This window comes from Pan troglodytes, chromosome 2 (assembly GCF_028858775.2).
Source record: "Pan troglodytes isolate AG18354 chromosome 2, NHGRI_mPanTro3-v2.0_pri, whole genome shotgun sequence".
NCBI lineage: Eukaryota > Metazoa > Chordata > Mammalia > Primates > Hominidae > Pan > Pan troglodytes.
In genome coordinates this window covers 100,267,723-100,293,934 of record NC_086015.1, presented here as the reverse complement: position 1 = coordinate 100,293,934, position 26,212 = coordinate 100,267,723, and the positions used below count along the sequence as shown (strand labels likewise).

The window sequence follows — 26,212 nt, the reverse complement described above, 5'->3', positions numbered from 1 at the left end:
AATCAACCTAGGTGCCCACCAATTGTGTAGCAGATAAAGAAAATATGGTATATATGTACCATGGAGTACTACGCAGCCACAAAAAAGAGAAAGAAATAATGTTCTTTGCTGCAACATGGATAAGGCAGCAAGCCATTATCCCAAGTAAGTTAATGCACAAACAGAAAACCATACTTACTTATAAGTAAGTATGTCCTCACTTATAAGCGGGAGTTAAATCTTAGGTACTCATGTATATAAAGATGGCAACAATGGACACTGAAAACTACTAGAGGAAGGAGCGGGGTGGGGGATAAGGGGTGAAAAACTATTGAGTATTATGCTCACTACCTGGGTGATGGGATCATTTGTATCAGAAACCTTAGTGTCACACAATATACCCATAAAACCAGCCTGTAAACTATCCCTTAAATCTAAAATAAAAGTTGAAAAAGAAATAGAAGTTAAACAAATCACAAATACATTTTTAGTGTCTGTCATGGCAATTAGTCAAAATGCAAAATGAGAGAATTAGCTGGTATTAAAAAGAGTCCTTGAGAAATGTCTCCTAATGTAACCAGTATAGCCAGTTTGCTAGCTTACTCTAAAGATAATCCCTCCCTTGTTTGTTTCTTGATACACATATATCTAACTACCTGTTTGCTTGAAATGTCCAAAGGCTAATCTTACAACAATCCAGGCATGAGGCAGAGATGGCAGTTTCAATTTTCTTCCTTTCAAGATGAAACAGTTGTGCAGTTAATCCCTAACCTGACCTCTACTGAGATGATGCCAACCAGGCCTCTGGATAGTCTGTTACTCAAACTAGCAGTGGAAAACAACAAGCAGACCTGCACCATGCACACTCCTGTACAGTTTCCATGCAACCTTCCCCCTTAAAATCCCCTTATACAGACTGAGAATTTAAGATGGATTTTTCAGACTTGAGTCTGGCCGTCTCCCAAGGTGTCACCACTTGAATAAAGCTGCTTTCCTTCCATGAAACCTTACTTCTTATGTGTTTGTCTTTTCAGGTGGCATGCATCCAAACCTTAGTTTGGTTACAAGTAAGTAGCAAGCACTTGACTAACACTCCTTTATGAAAATACACACACACACGCACACGTACCACATACACATCCCTACATTTTTTACTAACATAATCTCTCTCAGATATTTCTGCATTTTAATAAAAACCAAATTCTTTCCGAAGACAAATAAATATGAAATCCTCTATTGAAAGCTTTTGAATGTATATTCCTTAGCATAGATGCTTTGATAAATAACTGAGCATGGTGGCATGTGCCTGTAGTCCCAGCTACTTGGAGGCTGAGGCATGAGAATCACTTGAACCCGGGAGGTGGAGGTTGCAGTATGCCGAGATCGCTACCGCACTCCAGCCTGGGCAACAGAGTGAGACACTGCCTCAAAATAAATAAATAAATAAAAATAATTTTTTGAAACAAGATAAATGACTGAATAAAAAGATGGTTACCTTTTGAGGGAAATATTTCCAGTAGAGGTTTTATTCTATGTTTAATTACAAAAATGCTACCCACTAATATATGGCTAAAAAATAACAAGTTTGATAACTTTTTATTTCCAAGATATGCATTAATTTGCTTATAGGGCAGAGGTATGCAAATATTATCCATAAATGACTAGATAGTAAATATTTTAAGCTTTGTAGGCCATATGGTGTCTGACACAGCTACTCAACCCTGCTACTATAGCTTGAAAGCAGACACAGATAATATGTAAATGAATAACTTGGCTGTATTCCAACACACTTTATTTACAAAAATGGGTTGGGGTTGGCAATCAGGCTATGGTCTGCCAATTTCTGCTACAAGTTATTACATGATATTACAAATAATCTAGAATTTCCCTTTGATTGACCAGAACCCATATTTCATACCAACACAATGTCTTCTTAATGAAAACACAAAAAAATAAAAACAAAACAAATTTTGGCTGTAAATGTAACCGTTTAATATTTTAGTAATGCTACTCTTTTGCTTTTTCTTTTATTCTTCAAAAGTTACTGTTTCGGGGCGGGGCCAAGATGGCCAACTAGAAGCAGCGGCCTTTGGAGGCTCCTATCAAAAAAAAAAAAAAAAACAATGATAAGCATGTGAATCCTTCAATGGCAACCAAGGTAACCAGGTTCTCTCATCAAAATTGACTAGAAGGCTAGCATGACCCATGGAGAGAAGGAAGAGCAGAGTGGTGCAGTGGCCTACCTGAGAGCCACAAGGGAAGGGGAGTCTGTTCCCTCCAGCCAAGTGAGGTGGTGAGTGAGCATGCTACCCAGCCAGGGAAACTACTTTTTCTGGGGAACTGTGCAACCCATGGATCGAAAGATCCCACTCATGAAACCATGCCACCGGGGCGTAGCCTCCCAACCCCGGAATGTGCAGATTCTTACAGCCTCTCAGCTGGAATCTGCTTAAGCCAACGAAACTCCTTGGGGGAGGGGCAACCGGCACCAGCTGCAGCTGCCTGCTGTCTAAGCCCTTTGAGCTCCTTGGCGGAGAGGCAGCAACCAGCACTGGGACTGGCAACTGCCTACCACACTAAGCTCCCTGGATGGGGGAAGGGCAGCACCCATTTCTAAAGCTCTAGGCTGCTCTTTTCCCCTGCCAGAGCCAGGGAGGCTGGTTTGGTCCCAAGACTTTTCCCCACAGCCCAAAACACTGGCTGTGGCAGTATGCAGCCAGAATGCCTCTTAAGGTCTAACCCGGACCCATCCTTCCTCAGTGGGCAGGATTTCCCTGCAGGATCTCCAGTAACTCCAGCCAGAGGATCAGGGACAGAATTTGGATCTCCCTGGGCCTTAGCCCCTAGGGGAAGGAGTGGCCACGGTCTCTGTAGAGCAGCAGACTTAGCCTTTCCTCTTGGTAGTTCTGAGGAATTCAGGCAGCCCAGACTAGTGGGTTTCCCTCCAGCAAAACACACCTTCTCCACCAAGGGACAAAGTGCTTCATTAAATGACTCCTGCTCCCCGTGACACTCAACTGGGTTGTCAGACATCCTATACAGGAGTGATCCTACTGATATCAGGTTGGTGACCTTCAAGGTCAGAGGTGCCAAAAGAAGGAGAAGGCACCCATCTTTGCTGCTCTCCAGCCTCCATGAATGGTATCTCCAGGCAGGGGAGCGAATCAGATGAATAAGGCATGAAGTAAACCCCAAACAAACTGCAGTAGCCCTACAGAAGAGGGACCTGACTATTGAAAGAAAACCAAACAAGCAGAAAGGGACAACAACAGCATCATCATCAACAACAACAACAACAAAAGGGCCCCCATAAAAAACCCATCCAAGGGTCAGCAGCCTCAAAGGCCGAAACTACACAAATTCACAAAGATGAGAATCAATGAAAAAATGCTGAAAACCCAAAAGGCCAGAGTGCCTCTTCTCAACCAAATGATTACAGCATCTCTCCATCAAGGGCACAGAACTAGATGGAGGATAAGATGGATAAATTGACAGAAGTAGGGCTTTAGGAGATGGGTAATAAAAAACTATGATGAGCTAAAAGAGCATGTTCTAACCCAACTCAAAGAAGCGAAGAACCTTGATAAAAGGTTAGAGGAACTGCTAACTACAATAACCAGTTTATATAGCTTGAACATAAAACAACCTGATGGGGCTGAAAAACACGGCACAAGAACTTCACGAAGCATACACAAGTATCAACAGCCAAATCGACCCAGCGGAAGAAAGGTTATCAGAGTTTGAAGACCACCTTACTGAAATAAGACATGCAGACAAGAATAGAGAAAAAAGAATGAAAAAGAATGAACAAAGCCTCCAAAAAACATGTGACTTCATAAAAAGACCGAACCTATGATTGATTGGAGTACCAGAAGGAGACAGGGAGAATGGAAATGAGCTGGAAAACACACTTCAGGATATTATCCAGGAGGACTTCCTCAACCTAGCAAGACAGACCAACATGCAAATTCAGAAAATATAGAGAACACCATTAAGATACTCCACAAGAACATAATCTGCAAGACACATAATCATCAGATTCTCCAAGGTCGAAATGAACACAAAACTGTTAAGGGCAGCCAGAGAGAAAGGCCAGGTTACCTACAAAGGGAAGCCCATCAGACTAACAGCAGACTTCTCAGCAGAAACCCTACAATCAAGAAGAGAGTGGGAGGCCAATATTCAACATTTTTAAAGAAAAGAATTTTCAACGAGGAATTTAATATCCAGCCAAACTAAGTTTCTTAAGCAAAGGAGAAATAAAATCCTTTACAGACAAACAAATGCTCAGGGATTTCATTACCACCAGGTCTGCCCTGCAAGAGCTCCTGAAAGAAGCACTAAATATGGAAAGGAAAAACTGGTACCAGCCACTGCAAAAACATACCAAAATATAAAGACCAAAGACACTGTGAAGAAACTACATCAACTAGTATGCAAAATAACCAAATAGCATAATGATGACAGGATCAAATTCACACATAATGATACTAACCTTAAATGTAAATGGGCTAAATGCCCCAATTAAAAGATACAGACCGGTGATTTGGATAAGGAGTCAAGACCCATCGGTGTTCTGTATTCAGGAGACCCATCTTGTGTGCAAAGACACACACAGGCTCAAAATAAAGGGATGGAGGAAAATTTACCAAGCAAATGGAAAGAAAAAAAAAAGCAGGGATTGCAATCCTAATCTCTGATAAAAGAGACTTTAAACCAACAGAGATCAAAAAAGACAAGGAAGGGCATCACATAATGGTAAAGGCAATAATTCAACAAGAAGAGCTAACTATTCTGAATACATATGCAAACATTACAGAAGGGCACAGATTCATAAGACAAGTTCTTAGACACCTACAAAGACACCTAGACTCCCATGCAATAACAGTGGAAAACTTTAACACCCCACTCTCGGTACTAGACAGATGAACAAGACAGAAAATTAACAAGGATATTTAGGACTTGAACTCAGCTCTGGATCAAGTGGACCTAATAGACATCTACAGAACTCTCCACCCCAAAACAACAGAATATATATTCTTCTCAGTGCCACATGGCACTTATTCTAAAATCGACCACATAATTGGAAGTAAAACACTCCTCAGCAAATGCAAAAGAGCTGAAATAATAACAAACAGTCTCTCTGATCACAGTGCAATCAAATTAGAACTCAGGATTAAGAAACCCACTCAAAACCACACAATTTAATGGAAATTGAACAACCTGCTCCTGAATGACTCCTGGGTAAATGATGAAATTAAGGCAGATATCAAGTTCTTGGAAACCAATGAGAACAAAGGGATGACATACCAGAATCTCTGAGACACAGCTAAAGCAGTGTTAAGAGGGAAATTTATAGCACTAAATGCCCACATCAGAAAGCTAGAAAGATCTTGAATCAACACCCTAAAATCAAAATTAAAAGAGCTAGAGAGGCAAGAGCAAATTAATCCAAAGGCTAACAGAAGACAAGAAATAACTAAGACCAGAGAAGAACTGAAAGAGATAGAGACACGAACAACATTCCAAAAAATCAACGAATCCAGGAGCTGTTTTTTTGAAAAAATTAAAAAAAGACTGCTAGCCAGACTAGCAAAGAAGAAGAGAAGAATCAAATGGACACAATAAAAAATGATACAGGGGATATCACCACTGACCCCACAGAAATACAAACTACCATTGGAGAATACTATAAACATCTCTATGCAAATAAACTAGAAAATCTAGTAGAAATGGATAACTTCCTGGACGCATACACCCTACCAAGACTAAACCAGGAAGAAGTTGAATCCCTGAATAGACTAATAACAAGCTCTTAAATTGAGGCAGTAATTAATAGCCTACCAACCAAAAAAGCCCAGGACTAGACGGATTCACAGCTGAACTCTACCAGAAATACAAAGAGGAGCTGGGACCATTCCTTCTGAAATTATTCCAAACAATTGAAAAGGAGGAACTCCTCCGTAACTCATTTTATGAAGCCAACATCATCCTGATACCAAAACTGGGAAGAGACACAACAAAAAGAGAAAACTTCAGGCCAATATCCCTGATGAACACTGATGCAAAAATCCTCAATAAAATACTGGCAAACCGAATCCAGCAGCACATCAACAAACTTATCCATCATGATCAAGTCAGCTTCATCCCTGGGATGCAAGGCTGGTTCAACATACCCAAATCGATAAATGTAATCTATCACATAAATAGAACCAAAGACAAAAACCACATGATTATCTCAATAGATGCAGAAAAGGCCTTTGTTAAAATTCAATATCCCTTCATGTTAAAAACTCTTAATAAACTAGGTATTGATGGCACACATCTCAAAATAATAAGAGCTATTTATGACAAACTCATAGCCATTATCATATTGAATGGGCAAAAGCTGGAAGCATTCCCTTTGAAAACTGGCACAAGACAAGGATGCCCTCTCTTACCACACCTATTCTATATAGTATTGGAAGTTCTGGCCAGGGCAATCAGGTAAGGGAAAGAAACAAAGGGTATTCAAATAGGAAGGGAGGAAGTCAAGCTGTCTCTGTTTGTAGACGACATGATTTTATATTTAGAAAACCCCATCATCTCAGCCCAAAAACCTCTTGAACTGATAAGCAACTCCAGCAAAGTCGCAGAATATAAAATCAATGTGCAAAACTCACAAGCATTCCTTTACATCAACAATAGGCAAGTGGAGAGTCAAATCATGAATGAACTCCCATTCACAATTGCTACAAAGAGAATAATATACCTAGGAATACAGCTAACAAGGGATATGAAGGACCTCTTCAAGGAGAACTACAAACCACTGCTCAAGGAAATAAGAGAGAACATAAACAAATGGGAAAACATTCCAACCTCATGGATACGAAGATTCAATAATGTGAAAATGGCCATACTGCTCAAAGTAATTTATAGATTCAATGCTATTCCCATCAGACTACCATTGACATTCTTCACAAAATTAGAAAAAAAGCTATTTTAAATTTCATATGGAATCAAAGAAGATCTGGCATAGCCAAGACAATCCTAAGCAAAAAGAACAAAGCTGGAGGCATCACACTACCTGATATCAAACTGTACTACAAGACTACAGTAACCAAAGCCGCATGGTACTGATGCCAAAACAGACATATAGACCAAAGGATCAGAACAGAGACCTCAGAAATAACACCACACATCTACAACCATCTGATCCTTGACAAACCTGACAAAAACAAGCAATGGGGAAAGGATCTCCTATTCATTGAATGGTGCTGGAAAAACTGGACACTTTCCTTATAGCTTATACAAAAATTAACTCAAGATAGATTAAATACTTAAATGTAAAACCAAAAACCATAAAAACCCTATAAGAAAACCTAGGCAATACCATTCAGGACATAGGCATGGGCAAAGACTTCATGACAAAAATGCCAAAAGCAACTGCAACAAAAGCCATAATTGATAAATGGGATCTAATTAGTCTAAAGAGCTTCTGAACAGCAAAATTAACTATCATCAGAGTGAATGGGAAACCTACAGAATGGGAGAAAATTTTGGCAGTTTACTCATCTGACAAATGTCTAATATCCAGACTTTAAAAGGAACTTAAACATATTTACAAGAAAAAGACAAACAACCCCATCAAAAAGTGGGCATAGGACATAGACACTTCTCAAAAGAAGAAATGTATGTGGTCAATAAAAATATGAAAAAAAGCTCAACAGCATTGGTTATCAGAGAAATGTACATCAAAACCACAATAAGACACCTTATCATGCCAGTCAGAATGGTGATTATTAAAAAGTCAAGAAACACGTTGCTGGTGAGGCTGTGGAGAAATAGGAATGCTTTTACATTGTTGGTGTGAATGTAAATTAGTTCAACCATTATGGAAGACATATAGTGATTCCTCAAGGATCTAGAACCAGAAATACCATTTGACTCAGTAATGCCATTACTGGGTATATACCCACGGGAATATGAATCATTCTACTATAAAGACACATGCATGCATATGTTTATTGCAGCACTATTTACAATAGCAAAGACATGGAACCAAACCAAATGCCCATCAATGTTAGACTGGATAACAGAAACGTGGTACCTATATACACCATGGAATACTATGCAGCCATAAAAAGGAATGAGACCATGTCCTTTGCAGGGACACCAATGAAGCTGGAAGCCCTCATCCTCAGCAAACTAACACAGGAACAGAAAACCAAACACTGCATGTTCTCACTCATAAGTGGGGGTTGAACATCCAGGGAGGGGAACATCACACACTGGGGCCTGTTGTGGGGTGGGGGGGTGAGGGGAAGGAATTTAGAGGACGGGTCAATAGGGGCAGCAAACCACCATGGCACAAATATACCTATGTAACAAATCTGCATGTTCTGCACATTTATCCCCCCTTTTCTTTTTGAAGAAGAAATAAAGAAAAAAAGAAATAGGAAAGCAAATCATTTTTAAAAAGTTATTGCTTCATTACAGTTATAAATTTTCATGAAAATCCTAATTTGTATCCTACAAGTCGGCCTCATTTTATTATAACTTTGCCTTAGGCTTCATTTTAAAGCAACAAGAAACTCTGTGGGAATTCTCTTTTCCCCAAATAGATCTCTCCACTAAGGTACGATGGCTGCTAATTTCCAACATTCAACTCACATTTAATTGTGAGAGTGACTCTTCCGGGGCTTAGTTAAGAAATTGGCCTATAATCCCAGCACTTTGGGAGGCCAAGGTGGGAGGATCACCGGAGGTCAGGAGTTCGAGACCAGCCTGGCCAATATGGCAAAACCCCGTCTCTACTAAAAATACAAAAATTAGCTGGGCATGGTGGTGTGCGCCTGTAATCCCAGCTACTTGGGTGGATGAGGCAGCAGAATCTCTTGAACCCAGGAGGCAGAGGTTGCAGTGAACCGAGATTTCACCATTGCACTCCAGCCTGGGCGACAAGAGTGAAACTCTGTCTCAAAAGAAAAAAAAGAAAAGAAATTGCAATACTCACCCTATGTCCAAATGATCATTGTTTCTCCTCCCCAATACCAACCCCTACAACATAACAACCATGGCATTAAACAATCTGTCTATTCTTCCCATTAATTAATAAACTCAATTTCACCATTGTTTTACTACTTCATGTAATTTAGTCTATTTTTAACCTCTTTTCTTGGTAACATTGATGAATATTTATCTTTGGAAGTTAATACTATATATTTTAAATATAGTCCTTTAAACACATTTTAATATCTGCCAGGAATACTCTTCTAGTTTACTGTTCTTTTTAAATATTCCTTTATATTGCAATGCATTTGTTATTTTACACAAAAATGAGCACCGTTTTTGCTGAATTCAAAGTAGCAAAAACAGTAAGAATTTTGAGTCTGACTTGTTTACAACTCCTATCCAAGAACATAGTATATATATTATATTCTTTATGTCACTCAAAACATATTTATACTTCATAGCATTCAACAGAATCTCCTCATCCCGGTTTTTAATAAATTAAAGAAAATACATAGAATTCAACATTAAGGTAACAATCCATCAAGGTCAAATAACTTAACTTCATTAAACCACAGATTGGTCATCTAAGGAAATATATTATTATAACATATCTCATGATAGATAAATAGAAAAATTTTATGGTCACCTCAATAGATGAAAGAGAATTTCTGAAAAAAAAAACAACCCTCATGAATAAAAATTATTTACGTAAGTAAGGTATGCTATTTATTTTATAGGCTAATTTAAAAAATTATATACATATAATATTAATACTTCATCTCCATAGTGAATTAGTTCATAATAGCAATCTATATATAAATGCACCCACATAAAATTAGGCTTCAAGAGGAAAGTCCTCCTGGTCATAATGCAATTATTAAATTAATAGAGAATCTTCAATGTTTTACAAATTAACACAATTTTTACATTTAATTTTATTAAAAATATTTAATTGTAAACATAAAGAATATAGGCTCCTTAATTACGAGGGGGTAAAAAATAACCAATCCTGAAGAGTAGTTTACTTTTAAAAAAGAATAGAAATAAAGCCAAGAAATGAGAATATTAGTCATTTATTTTAAAAAAGACCAAATATACCATAATCCTAGTTAAAGAATTCTATCCAAGACAATAGTTATCTCTGTCCAACAGAACAGTGTTTCCATCTTTCAAGAGGTTTTCATCACTTTTTATGGCAGTCACTTTTGATACTGTCCAATAATGGGAATAAATCATGCTTTTTTCTGTCCATTGCTGCAGAAAAGCAGAGCTTGTTTTTACGGTCTCAGTGTTCCCATCTATTTTTGGTACAGCATGCTTCTTTTCATGCTGATAGTCCTTGTATACAGTGACTTGAAACTGAACATCTCCAACTCTTTAAATTTACCACTACTCTACAGTTCCCTGTAAAACTGAGACTACCATTTCCAGTAATAATATTTATTTATTTATTGATACTCATTCTAAAAAAATAGTTTGTAGTAATTTCAGATTGAAAACGATAACTTGTTACCAGAAGTTTTCATAATATAATGGAGAACTATTTATAAAAGTCAAATTTTCAATTGATAGTATCACATGCCAAAGGAAGAAAAAACTGAGTACAAAAAGTATTATTTCCTAAAAAGGCCACATGAATAACTGAGAACACCAGTAATTTCTTAAATTTTTGTAAAGTTATTGTCTCAAAGGACTCAAAAATATTACGAATGTCCTCCAATATCACCATAAGTTATATCCGAGTTTATGTCCACATCTGGGATGATTTTCTTACAAGAGACAACAAGATATCTTAAAAACAATTTGAATGTATTTATGTAAAATACATTATTCTTCAAATAATGCATGAACTGTTATTGCAGAAGGTTTACCACAAATGTTCCCTGTTGCTATTTTTAGTTTCTATATGAAAATAATCACACTTCCTTCAAAATAGTTGAATACTATTTATTTCTATATAAAGAGAATAAGGTTTGAATTTATAAAAATAACTGTTTAATTTGGCATACTTAGTTCGGTTTATATCTGGTTTTATGAAACACACACACATATATACGAACACACATGCATATATATATATATATATATATATATATATATATATATATAGCAATTTCTGACTGGGCTGGAGAGTTTACAGAAAAAAAAAGTAAGAAGCTTTGGGCTTTAATCTTTCAGATCAAAATATCCTCAGAGAACCAGAGATTTAGGAAGGCTGTAAAGAAATGTCTTGCCTTTTGTAGCCAGATAAGACACAGCTAAAAATCTAAAAATCAGGCCCCAAATTTAATTTACATTGCTAAGATATATACACTATATATATATATATATATATATATATATAACTTAGCTTACTACCTGCCTACTGTTCAAAAAAGAAAAATCCTGATTACCCTAATTACTTGACATGACAATATTTAACCTTACACTAAAAACCTTTACCTTGTTGATTACATACATGTCATTTCTATGGCAAGTTTTTTAAGAGGCACTTGTATACTATATATGCTCTCTTTCTTGGATACATATATGCTCTACTCATTGGATACAGATAACAACAAATCCACAGGTGATAACAGAGCTAGAGAAAGAAAATGCACAGTTCCCTTATTTTGTGTATGATAGAAAGCCCTCAACATGCAAACCTTAGACTGTAACGTGAATGAAAAACTAACTTCTACATTGTAAGGCTCTGGACTTTGAAATTTTTGTCTGTTACCTCAGCTTTTAAATAATATTTTAACTCCAACATATACATATATATATATATAAAATATATAAAAAAAGCACACGTGTGTGTATACATATATATGGCTATATATGAGTGGCTATATATGGCTATATATATGTGTGGCTATATATATGTGTGTGTGTGTGTGTGTGTGTGTGTGTGTTTATACATACACACATGGTAATTGGAATAGACCCATAACAAAACTCTAAAATAAGTGACATTAACTTAGCAATCAGGGGACAGGTGATGTGTAACAGGAGGCTTTGGATAGATGAAAATCTATATTACACAACAGTAATAGCCTTGGTAAAACTTTTTAATATGCAATAACTTGGAAGGCTGGCCAACAGCTATGATTTCTTTGTCTTGGTTGCTACTTGACACATTTAACAATATACTAATATTTCCAGGAACAGATGGGTTCAGTCAATAATTAGCTGGGTTGAGAGCTGGAAGGAAAAGAAATAGGAAAATCTTTTTGGGTAGGTAATATGAAGCTCTCCAAAAGATATGGACACTGATTAAATGGTGTGTGTCATTGTTCTCAATGACCTTCAACTCCACTATCTGTGAGATTCTTCTGTCATCCATGACCATTTCTGATGTAGTTACTGGTGGCTAATCAGCTCTGACAGCCTGTGTTATGCTTATTCATTTTAGGGGTTCAGGGATTATTTGAGCCTGATGGAGAAAACTGTGCATTATCAGACACATGAGGATCAATATCTATATTTTGTTGGTGAAGTGACAGACTGTTGCAGAGATGACCAAATGTCTAGAAAAATTTGGTCTTCCGTTTCCATGGCAGAGAATTGTTTGTGGAAAGTGACTACTGAGCTAAGAACAACATTTAATAGCAACTCCCTCTATTTGTGTTATGTGTAGCCATATACTGCAGTCATTGTTGGTATGTGATAGGAGATGATATGTGACTCTTCAAATATGAGTTGACTAAGAAGGACATAAGTCTGCTCTAATCTCTGAGCTGGATACAGACAACTACAAGGCTTTAAGAGATGTCTGCTTTACTAAAGGCAAGAAGTCTGGATCCCTGAATTACTGCATGAAGCAGAACTACCTGTCAACCAGGATTACTAACTTGAATTCTTTGGGAAATTTATTAGTCCCCTTAAATTTTCTCTATTTAAGGCCTAGGGAACTGGGTTGGTATAATCACAAACTTTTTAAATAAAAAAACTGATGACACAGTAACAGAAATCAGACAGGAAAATATGAAATTTCCAGAAAGTCAGCCTACTACAATTCCAAAGTACATGATAGACCCAAATGCTTAGAAATGTAGGCAACACACTAAATAATCAGATTAATTTGATCCAAATCAATTAGAACGGGACCTTAAAATATATCCAGAATAAAATAACCATAAAAGAGGAAGAGAATTATGTAACAAAGTAGGCAGAAATGAAACAAAAAGTAAGAACGAAAAAGTTAACAACTAAAACTAGTGAAGATAAAGATATCTCAACAGATGAGGTAAACTCTTAACTAGGCATAGTCAAAGTGAAAATTCTAAACCTGGAAATTATTGCTGAGATTTAAATTATTTCAAAGACAGGATAAATTGAAAGTTTCCAACAAACATATTTAATAAAAATTCTAGAAATACAGAATAAAAGAAAGCAATCTTTCTCTCTCTTTCTCTTTCTCTGTCTCTTTCTCAGGTTAAAAACACAGAATGAAAAGCATGAAAAAAATAAATCCACACCCAGACACATCAGATATAACTAAAAACTAAAAATACAGAACCTATACATAATCTCCCAAGAAATGACAATTAAATTGTCGGCAGATCATTAGCAATAATAGATTCTCATAGACGGGGAAATAACATTTTCAGAATGTTGAAGAAAAATCATCATCATCTTGTATTCTACATCTAAATAAACAATCATTGAAGAGGGAGAGAAAAAATAAAGCTATTCTTAAATATCCATTAAATAAAAATCTTAACTGCTCATAGAACTTTATCAAAAGAACTACCAAAAGACATACTTTTGAACCCAAAAGAAAGGAGATAATGATAGACAAAATGAAAGGTACAAAAACTGTTACTATATATTGATGTTTCCAACTATTGCATATATATACATATTAATTTCACTTGTTTAAAAGGTAGAACTAAAATTCTAGGCAGAATTCACATGAAAAGGAGCCATTTCAGTGGGTGACATGGGTAACATGGTAAGTCATGTCTGGAAAGAGTACAGAGATAGTGAATAAATTTATGCTCCCATAGAAATGTATGTAAATTTATTTACATAAATTTGACTTTTTAAATTAAGGACAGCCCTATAGCCCTACAGGAATATGACTTCAATATAGTCTTAAAGTTAATAGAATAAAATATGGACTAAACTTGGTATTAAATATGTGTAAAATAATTTGCTAAAATTATAATTTCAAGTAGGTTTGCCCTTTAACCTATTTTATAAATCATGACAAAGAACAAACTATAATATACAGGCATGTCTTGCTTTACTGAACTTTATTGCAATTTGCAGATATTGCATTTTCTAAACATAGAAGGTTTGTGGCAACCTTGCATCAAGCAAGGCTATTGGTGCCATTTTTCCAAAAGTGTGTGCTCATTTTATGTCTCCATATCACATTTTGGTAATTTTGGTAATTCCAGCAATATTTCAAACTTTTACATCCTTATTACATGTAATGTAGATCCTATATCATAGGTCACCATAACAGATATTATCAATGATTTTTTATGTTACTTTTGTATGACTGGTGATTTTCAATGTCCCTCCTCTATTTTGGGGGTGTACCATAAACCATACTCACATAAGCCAGAAAACTTAATAAATAAATATGGTGTGTTCCAGCTGCTCCACTCACTGGCCATTCTCCCTTCTCTCTCTGTCTCCTTGGGTCTCTGAGACACAGCAATATTGAAATTAAGCCAATAATCCTACAATGACCTCTAAATGGTCAAGTGAAAAGAAGAGATACACTTCTCTTACTTACAATCAAAAGCTACAAATGATTAAACTTAGTGAGGAAGGCCTTGAAAGCTGAGATAGGTGAAAACTAAGCTTCTTGCCCCAGAGTTAGCCAAGTTGTGATTGCAAATAACAAGTTATTCAAGGAATAAAAAGTACTACTCCAGTGAACACATCAATAACAAAGCAAAGCAGCCTTATTGTTGATAAGGAGTTTTAGTGATCTGGACAGAAGGTCAAAGCAGCCATAACATTCCCTTAAGCCACAGCCTAATCCAGAATAAGACCCTAACATGGAATTAAAAATTCCATGAAGGCTGAGTGAGGGGAGGAAGCTGCAAAATAAAAATTGGAAGCCAACAGCAGTTGGTTCACAAGGTTTAAGGACAAAAGCCATCTCTATAAGACAATAATGCAAGGTAAAGCAGCAAGTGCTGATGATGTAGAAGCTGCAGTAAGTTATCCAGAAGACCTAGCTAAAATCATTGAGGAAGGTGGCCACATTTAGGGTTCCAATGTAGATGTAACAATCCTTTTGTAACTAGAAAGGAGAAGTCATTGCCTGGCATCAAAGCTTCAAAGGACAGGCTGGATCTCTTGTTAGGACCTAATGCAGCTTGTGAGTTTAAGTGAAAGTCAATGCCCATTTACATTCTGAAAATCCTAAACCTAGTAAGAATTATGATAAATCTACTCTGCCCATGCTCTATAAATGGAACAACAAAGGTTGATGACAGTACATCTGTTCACAGCATGGTTTATGGAGAATTTTAAGCCTGCTGTTGAGACCTACTGCTCAGAAAATAAGATTGCTTTCAAAATAGTACTGATCACTGATGATGCACCTGGTCACCCAAAAGCTCTGATGGAGATACACAGGAAGAGTAATGTTGCTTTCATATCTGCTAGCACAACATCCATTCTGCAGTCCATCAATCACAGAGAAATGTCAACTTTCAAGTCTTATGACTTAAGAAATATATTTTCTAAGGCTATAGCTGCCATAGTGATTCCTCCAATGGATCCGGCAAAGTAAACTGAAAATACTCTGCCAAGAACTCAACACTCCAGATACCATTAAGAACATCTGTGATTCATGGGAGGAGGTAAAAAAAATCAACAATCACAGGAGTTTTGAAGAAATTAACACCTACCCTCAAGGATGACGTTGAGGGGTTCAAGACTTCAATGCAGAAAATAACTGCAGATGTTGTGGATATAGCAAGAGAAAAAGCAGAAGTAGAGACAAGATATGAATGAATTGCTGCAATGTCATGATAAAACTTGAAAATATCAGGAGTTGCCCTTCATGGATGAGCAAAGAAAGTGGTTTCTTGAGACAGAATCTAATTCCAGTAAAGACACTGTGAATATTGCTGAAATGACAGCAAAATGTTTACAATATTATTTCAACTTAGTTGATAAAGCAGCAGCAGGGTTTGAGAGGACTGACTCCAATTTTGAAAGTTCTACTCTGGGTAAAATGATATTAAACACCTAGCATGCTACAGAGACATCTTTCATGAAAGAGTCAACTGAAGTGGCTAACTTCATTGTTGTGTTATCTTAAGAAATTGACACAGGTACCAAAACCTTCAGCAACTGCCACCCTAATCTGTCAGCAACCATCAATATCGAGTTCAAGATTCTCCACCAGCAAAATGATTATGACTTGCTGAAGGCTCAGATGATCGTTAGCAATTTTTTAGCAATAAGGTGTTTTTAAATTAAGCATGTACATTGTTTTTAGATACAATGCTATTGTAAACCTAATAGACAATAATAGTGTAAATATAACTTTTATATTCACTGGGAAATCAAAATATTCATGTGACTTGCATTACTGCGATATTTGCTTTATTGCTGTGGTCTGGAACTGAACCTGAAATGTGTCCGAGGTATGCCTGTAATTATTCAACTTTATCCTTTCTTGCTTGGAAATAATACCTTCTATTTTTAGACTTCTCAGGCTTCTTGATTTCACATTCTTTTCAACATAGATGAAAGTCTGGAATTGCTTCATGAAAAAGCTGCTTTGTTTGGAATTGAAGGTTATAACATAAGAGTTTATATTCAGTGTGTGAGAACCTTTAGAAAGTGAAAATACTACCTGAGCCAATAATCTGCCCTTTTTTTCTGATCCCAATCTTATCTATCAGCTTTTCATCATATCCTCAAACTCCCTTATTTAATGCCAGCAAATCCTGGTATCTCATATTTCTTTATGCTCTCTGCTTGCACAGTCATCTCTGATAACATGATTAGACAGAAGATCATAAACACACAGCATAAATGTTTCTGAACTGCAGCAGAGGATTGCGCCATGAAGCCTTAATAACAACACTCTTCAAGAGATCAAATCAATACAATGTCACTAAAGGCCGTGTATATCCCATTTACCTTCGTGAACAATAATGCAATGGTCCAAGAATTGCCACCATCCTTTCCTTCTGAATTTTAATGCACTACTAGAAAAAAAGTTTTAAAGCATATTTCTAGGCAGAAGAAAGGTTTTTAATTATGCCTAGTGTTTCACAATTTTAATTTTCATAGACAAATAGTATTTAGTTAAGTTATACTGAGTGATATATATATATATATATATATATATGGCAATAATACCTTCTTTAAGCCTGTAGGTATATATATAGCTCTCTCTCTCTATATATATATATACACACACATATTCTCAGCCTGTAGGTATATATATAGTGTTCTGTCTCTCTCTCTCTCTCTATATATATATATATATATACACACACACACATACACACACACATTCTCAGCAGGTCTAAAATTTTAAACACAAACTAATATCTCTAAGTACAAGCACCACTACCTTAATGAGATTCATCCTAAATTAATGTTTAAGAGGAGCTTATTAGGGCTTCATGCTACTTCAGAACTCGTATAACTAAACAAAAATTGCATTCAATTTTGCATGTTGTTTCCAATTATTTCTTCCATAGTGCTAAAATAGTCCTAGACATATAAACTGAAAGACCATTTGATGTAAATTAGCATAATACTTTGCAAATCAATGTTATTTTTAAATTCAAAACCTTAGAAAAGTCTGACATTAAGTAGAATAAATTAAAACAATGTTAAATCTGTAACATCAACATGTCCAATATGACAGTCTTAATTATGAATCTATGAAATAAAATTAAAAGTTATGAAATATCAGCTGAGATCTGAAAGAGGATTAAAATACTGCTTACTATGTATAATAAAGCAACCCAAATTATTTGTGTTTGCTTTTAAATTTTAGCAAACATGCTTAATATAATCTTTCTATCTATTTAAGCCTGGTTCATACAGCAAGAGTAAAAGTCTACTGCCCTCTTTTGTGCTTCTAGAATTTGGATATAGGTAAGCCTTAACAATATTATGCAAAAAGGAATCACAAATTCAAACATTCAGTAGTACGACTTTTAGGATAAAATATCATAACAAGTTATTTAAATGCAATTTAAATATACATAAATTTAAATATACATCATTCAGTAGATATGGAGTATGACTAGATACAGATTTATTCTATTTTAAATCAGCTTATTGTGTCTTAGTTGCATAGCTGACCAAGAGGTCTCAAATTCATTCAAGCAAATTACAAAAATCCCTAAAGCCTCACGTAATTTTTCCTGTTTATCATCTCTAAAAGCAAAGTTCCAGATGAATCCATATCTATATATATTTTCATCATCCTCAGCAGCATGAATTTCAAAAGTGATGCTTAAATCTTGCTCCAACAAGTGTCCACATTAGACTCCTGAAGAGAAATAGAAGGCAGAGCAGGCCTAATTAATAATGAGAAACTTAGGGCTCCTGTGCTTTGGGTCTGGCAGGCAGCAAACATTGAAGCATTTCAAAGTGAGGGCATGGTTGTCTGGAATAAGGAAATGAAAGAGTGAGAAAGAATAGTGGGGGCCAGGAGCAGTGGCTCATGCCTGTAATCCCAGCAGTTTGGGAGGCCGAGGCAGGCAGATCAGGAGGTCAGGAGATTGAGACTATCCTGTCCAACAAATCTCAGTTACTCAGGAGGCTGAGGCTTGAGAATCGCTTGAACCCAGGAGGCGGAAGTTGCAGTGTGGCAAGATCGCGCCACTGTACTCTAGCCTGGTGACAGAGAGAGACTCTGTCTCATTAAAAAAAAAAAAAAAAAAAAGAATGGGGGATAGGTGGAAGGGAAACATAAAGGCCAGATTAAGACATATTTGGGCATTTGGGCTTTGTTCTCAATCTAACATTAGTTACGACTGTGTGGCCCCAGGAAATTAAATTCTGTTCTCAGTAATTTAGTGTCCTGATTCATAAAATGATGGATAAAAATATTTTCTAAGGCCTTCCAGATCTAAAATACTACAACTCTCCCTCAAGAAAATTTACTTATTTCACAGAAATGAGAAGAAACAGAGCATTCCACAGGAGCACCAACAGGCTGCACTTCTAACTACTCAGTGCTTTGTGATCATTCACATCATGTGATTTTTAAGTACACTTCTTTTATCTGACAGCCCTAGTGAAACAGATACACAAATAATTAGCACAAATTGTAGCACAGAGGAGAGTGATAATAACTTTGTGAAGACCCAGAGGCATGACATTGGTGTTAGGTCTTGAAGAATAAATACAATTTCATCACAGAAAAAGAAGAAAAGGGTACAAAAGCAGCTAGGTAAAATATGAAAAAAGGTAAGAGATACAAAAACGCATGGATTGTTCAAAAATTATAAAAACCAGAATAGTGGACAGAATTTGCTGAGGTTACAAAAGAACAGGACAAGGTCAAAATGTACAATTCCTTGAATGCTAAGGTGAGTAACCCCTTAGAATCGATATATCAGAAAGAAAAAAAAAAAACTAGAATAATTTCCTGAAATAAAACATACTAAAATTGTTACCAGGATTTAGACAGTACACAACGTTACCTCAGACACAACATATGAAGCATTATACATGAGTGAAGCCATCTTAGACATACAGCTCTGTTAAACCTCCAAATAACTGCAGTTGCATGAGTGACCTCAGATAAGACAGGAAAAGAATGACCCAGTGAACCTCATCCAGATTTCCAGATTGTAGAAACTGTAAGCAAATAACTGGGTGCTGCCATAACAAAAAGTTAAACCTTGTGATATTTGCTTTGGGATTGAACAGATGGTAGAAGCTGAAGAATAGCATGGAGATTGTGAGTAGAGGCTGGAAGATCAGTAAAGAAATTGTTAATGGGGATACTAAAAGGTCAACACATGTTATGTACTGAGCAATTGGCAATAATCCTGCCTGTGATAGCTTGGAAGAGAGAAAAACCACTTTATAACGTTGTTGATCAAATTAAAGAGGTTTCCAGACAGCTGTTGAAACTAGCAACTAGCACGTTGCTAGTTGCAATTCTTATAAACAGAGTGAATGACTAAGAGTGCAGCGGCAAGATACTAGTAAGAAAGCCAAAAGACACAGGGAACCAATCACAGGGAGCAGAACTGGGCTCTAATCAGAAAACATTCTCTGCCCCTGCAGTCAGGGACCTTGAAAACACCAGTTGCACTTCACAATCACAATGGACCAGTGACTGTTGTGTTCCCTGCCTTTCGGAATGGGAGAAAATTTTCCAATTATCCTGCCCCTGTTCCATGTGTGTTGTGTGTGTAAGGAACAATAACTTATTTTTAGGTTCTTAGTTCTGCAGATCAACGGGATTTTAGCAACGAAACTTCATTTGAATCTGGAACTGATTTCAACATGCTACATTGGACTTCAACATGATGTCCTAATGTGATAAACCTTTGGGAGGGTGTGGGATTTTGTGCATGACGAAGGGACATTAATCAGGAGAATCCAGAGAGAAGACTGTAAAATAATATATTGTCATGGTGGCAGTCCCCTATAAATAAACTTTCAGGTATTCACTCTTGTGCTATCTCCTCGGATACTCATTTTACAGATGGTTATGTGAATAAACTCCCTCTTAAGCCAGCAACTACGCTCCAGGAAAGCTTGGGATAGATACTAAATGATGAGAGGCCACATAGAGAAAGGCCCTGGAAGATGAGCGGCTATCTTGGACATTCCAACTCAAGTCAAGCTCCCAGTGGAATTCAGCTACATAAGTGATGGCTGTTTATTGTACATTAAGCAGAACTACCTAGCTGAGCCCTGAAAAATAATAAATCATTGTGGTTTTAAGCCAATACATTTTGGGCTGTTTTGTCTCATAGCAATGAATAACAGAAATATATGCCTTATTTATGTTTATCTCTACCACTTAAGAAAGTGATTAAGAAATAGTAAATGCTCAAAAATATCAATAGTTTGGGGCTGGAAGCAGTGGCTCACCCCTGCAATCACAGCACTTTGGGAGGCTAAGGCAGGAGGATCGCTTGAACCTAGGAGTTCAAGATTGGAATGAGCTATGGTCGCACCAGTGCACTCCAGCCTGGGTGACAGAATAAGACCCTGTCTCTAAAAAAAAATCAATAGTGTAGATTAATTAATTGTTTACGCAGAATAGACAGGAAAAGAAATAGTGATATACTGATTTTTTCTTTTCCTATTATATATGTGGTCACTTTTCTACTTGTACTACAGTTTTTTCATATAAGTTTGAATTAGTTTGACCTTTTGATTATATGTAATTCAGAGATTTTTTTGTGAGAAAAGTTATGAATAGATGGCAATAAAAGCAATGATAAAATTCTCATCAGAGGAAAGAAAGGGGCAACACACAACATCAAGAACACACATAAAAGTAAGTACTCTAAAATGAACACTGGTGGTAGTGCACTATATATATCTTTAAAATAATGGAGTCTCCACATCCACTCTGACATTTCTTTTGTTTATAAATAGCAATTCATTATATTTAATTAGAATCAGGCATGTTTGCTTGTTGTTAATAGTTTTACATGTATTTCATCTTTAGGTGATTATAACCACTACTTTATAAATTTAAAATAAACACCTGATTTTGAGGTTTGTAAGCCATAGATATAGAATTCAAACTTAAATCTTCCAATTTCTGCCATCCACTACAAGGTGATGAACAATTGTTCTGTACTGACTCCCTCATGTTTCTGCAATCAGATAAAGGATAATAAAGATAACAAGCCATAAAAACACACAAGTAGAAGCTCTAGATAAACAGATGCTGCTTATCATTTGTCCAAAACTATCTTTGCCAAATCATAGAAGAAATTTGCAGGCATATAAATAAGAATAAAATTTCACAGCAAGCATATTAAGTAAAAAAAAAATCTAGACATCATGGTTGGTTACTTTAATTCTGTGGTAAATGCCATAAAGAAATACAAATATTTAGTAATAGCAAATCACATAAATTCTTAGATTAAATACTTCTTCAAATATTTAAAAAACTGTATTTTTTTTTTACCAAGTAATGGCTTTCTACCTAATTTAAAATATGGTAAAACTGATGTGATTATTACACATATTACATGTCTGTACCAAAAACACTACATGGTTACTCTGTGTAATACATTTTATCCTTAGATCTTATTGTCTTCTCCACTTAACTGGATAATTATTCATACGTATAAATTTTTCTTTAGTGCACTGATATGGTGTGTCTATGTCCCCACCCAAATCTCATCTTGAAATTCTGGAGGAGGGGCCTGGTGGGAAGTGACTGAATCATGGGGGTGGACTTCCTTTTTGCTGTTCTCATGATAGTGAGCTCTCATGAGATCTGGTTGTTTGAAAGTGTGTGGCACTTTCCCCTTTCACTCTCTCTCTCTCCTCCGCTGCCAGGGTAAGGCATACATGCTTCCCTTCACCTTCTGCCATGATTGTAAGTTTCCTGAGGTGTTCCAGTAGTGCTTCCTGTTAAGCCTGTGGAAGTGTGAGCCATTTAAAACTCTTTCCTTCATAAATTACCCAGTCTCAGGAAGTTCTTATAGCAGTATGAGAACAAACTAATACATGCACTTTCCAATGTAAAATATCTTTAGATCCTAACTCCAGGATAATTTATGGTTTTTCTCCATTATAAATCCTTGTTATAAGTGAATAAAAACTTTGATAAACTATATTGATAACCTATATTACTAAACTTGAATGAAACATACTTTAATGATTAAAAGCACAGGAAAGCTGATTCATGCTTTGTAAAATATATACTATCAACTTCTCATGCAAATATTAGTATTCTCCAGTTACAAAACATAATCATCACTGGCAGCTTGAGCGAACTTCTAAAGAGTCAAGAACCCAAGTGTTTTATAAACAGATAAAACCTGTAAAACTTCACATATATTATCCATGACCCTTATATGCATACAGATATGTTTTTCTTATTTATTCTCATCCTTTTTAATGAATGTGAATATAACATCAACAAAGAAATCAATAAACTCAAGCTGGTGCTGTAGAAAACACCCTCTTAAGAAGTTATCATTGAGAGGGAAATATCTCCAGTATATTACTATTTACCATGAAATAATTTTTTTCTATATTTGTGTTTTGATTATGAGTCCTAAATCTAAATATAATCAAATGTATGCTCTTTATTAGGGGGTATATAAAATTTTTGAATGTATATACTTATTAGGTAAATAAGCCTTCATAAAACGAATTACATAAAAAGTGAAAAATGTTTCATCATGAAAATTATAGGTATTTCATTGTTAAAACAATGTGAAAGGTATAGTTCTAAACTTAACTAGCATTTTGTGATGTTAATATTTCCTGACAGTTAGATGTCACACAAATACTACTATTAAAATGAAAAGCTAATGTGTTATATGGTGAAAAATTCTATGTAATAATAGCAAAAGATTAATTAAGCTCTGATCAGGTCAATATTCAACCACCAAACATCATACATAACATCCATATAAACTAGCTTATACATTTTTGAAATAAAATATACATGAATCCCTCATTTATTTAAATATAATTCTATTTAAGTACAATTCAAGTATTATAATTCAATATGATAGAAATAATTATTGCTAACTGTCTTTAAATGTCGTATTTCTATAAACTGTAAAAATGTGAACACCAGGGAAATCACTATTTTGAATCTCATTGCTTTTTGTTGCTGTTGTTGATGCTGCTTTCCTTTATAAAAATTAGGCGGATACAGCAATTCATATTGTTTAACGACTTTACTGAAAGCACTCTGGCACAATTTCATACACCTTTCCTAGGAGAAAAATGACAGAAATTTTCTTATAGTTAATATGAATCAATTGCTTTCACAATTAATTATCAAGTATACCACTCAAAAATGTATTATTTGAAATAAATGTATAACATTTACTTTTAATAAATCATCATTTTGAAAAGATCAGTGTTTGAGATGATGGATATATTAACTACTTTGATCTGATCAGTATACATTATATGTATCAAAACATTACTACACACCCATGAATATGTACAATTACTATTTGTTAATTTAAAAAATAAAACTTTTTTTAAATCATTTAAATGCAAGATAAATTATTTAAATGTTTGTTTCTTACCATGGCAAGAACCCTCAATTTCTTCATATCCTGTACTGCAGATGCACCTTCCAAGAGGAACCAGCCAATCTCCATCAGCTCCACAATACAGTTTAGGAGTGTCACGCTCTTCAGCACTCTTCACACAAGAACCCCGTACTTCAACCAAAGAGGAGGAATCAACCCTTGGAATGGTATCAGGAAACATGGCCAAGTTACGAACAGTGAAGGGGCATTTCTTGTAGAAAACACGGACTGAAACCAGGGCAATGCACGCCCCAATGTCTTGAAAAGCCAGATAAAATCCTTTCCTTTCTATAGGCCCCACCTCACGAATTTCAGTGTTGAGTTTGAGGATGCGATCACCCAAATCCATCTGGGTAAAACTCTCATCAGCAGCAATTGTGTCGATCTTTGTATACTGGTTTGGCTTGAATTTAATTCCGTGGGACTCATCTGATTCCATATAAAACAGATTAAATGTTTCTTTGCAAGTCCCCAACACCCATGGGATGCTGTTACAATCCCTTAGTGTGAATTTCATTTCCACATAAATTTTCTGAGCTGCATCACGGGAGATCCAGTTTGTACGAAGCCAGTTGTTTTGGTTTGGTTCCATTACATTACATACCTGGTATGTGTGAATGGGCCTATTATGTTCATCCATTTCAGTGATGGCATCCCACTGCAAAAAGGGAAAAAAGTAATTAAGTGATTTTAAACCACAGTGATTAAACAGAAATGATTACTTATAATTTTTTTGTTTTACCAAAATAAAAATGAATTAAAAGGATACAAATGAAGCTACTCAAAGCATCAATGGAACAGCATTTTAACCATGAGCCATTAGTTAAAAGTACAGGTTCTAGAATCAGCTGTCCTGTCTTGCCTTCCTACACATTAATTGCATGACAACTTTATTTGATCACTAGTTTCCTCAACTGTAAAGGAGCTGATAATAGTACCTGTTTCACAGGGTTGTTGTAAGGTGTAAATTAGATAAATACATGTACAGCACTTCAGATAGTTCCTGGCATACTATAAGAACATTAAATAGCATCCATTATCTTATCAGAACAACTAAATATATAAAAAACGCACTTAGGGTTTCCCATCTTTCCTTATATCCAATTTGCCACAAATTGTGGTGTGTTTTCTTTGCCAATAGTCAATTAAATATTTATATGACTACTTCAATAGAAAACAGACATGGATAAGGCCTTAGGCTTATTCGATAAATATTTATCAGGCATTCCCATACCCTGGACACTGGAAATACAGCAGTTAACAAGCTGAACAAAAACTCTCTGCCTTGATAAAACTTACTTTGGAGGGAAGAGAGACAATTAAAAAGTAGAAATGAATAAAACTAAATAATATGGTAGAAAGTACAATGGGGAAAAACAGGGCAAGGAGATTAAGAAGAGGGTTATAATTTTAAGTGGGTGGCTAGAAAAGGCCTTACTGAGGTAGTGACATGTACGCATTGCCTTAGAGATGAGATAGTGAAACTCGCAAAGGGGAAGCAGTAAATACAAATAACCTGAGGCAAGACTGTACAGGTATATTTGAGGAACAGCATAAGTGGGCACTGAAAGCACATTAGGTAATAAGAACAGACGGTCAGAGAGCAGCCAAACCAAAAGTCTTTATTAAGCATTTTAAGCCCTTTGGCTTTTACTCTGAGCTAGATCACTGGATTATTTTCACTTCTATATGTTTATGTACAAGCAGTTTGCCACTTGATTGCATAGAAAGACTTTGTCCATTTTTAAGGGATTTAATAAAAATATTTGGGTACCCTGAAAGCAGTTTATATTATCAATATTTATTCATTTAATATTGCATACTTCTATACTGTAAATTTAGATTATAACTCCATTTTATTTGTATAGTTATAATTGATCATTTTCAATACAAGAAAAACATTCAGGTAACCTTATAGCATTTTTGGGAAAACATGCTAGGCATCATAGTTTATCATTTCTATTAGAGTATACTGAAAACGACAAATGGTTTGCTATAGTGAATAAGGGTTCTATTGGTTGATAACATACTTCAGTTAT

The 26,212-nt window shown here is 35.6% G+C and overlaps 1 protein-coding gene across 11 annotated transcripts in view; it reads right to left on the bottom strand.

Moving 5' to 3' along the window:
- Nucleotides 1-26,212, bottom strand: part of EPHA6 (EPH receptor A6) — a 943,752-nt gene that overhangs the window by 745,454 nt on the left and 172,086 nt on the right. For 6 of the 11 annotated variants that reach the window (XR_010155659.1, XM_009445923.5, XM_009445925.5 and 3 more), the window contains exon 3: nucleotides 24,168-24,831. Coding sequence is in view for 8 of the 11 variants with exons in the window: in XM_009445923.5 (XP_009444198.1) it covers nucleotides 24,168-24,831 (664 nt within the window). In the remaining 3 variants the exon portion in view is untranslated. Of the gene's footprint in view, nucleotides 1-1,947; nucleotides 2,079-21,505; nucleotides 21,756-23,185; nucleotides 23,846-24,167; nucleotides 24,832-26,212 lie in introns of those variants that run through there. The other 5 variants (XR_008547032.2, XR_008547033.2, XM_063806932.1 and 2 more) reach the window with 5 other exon arrangements.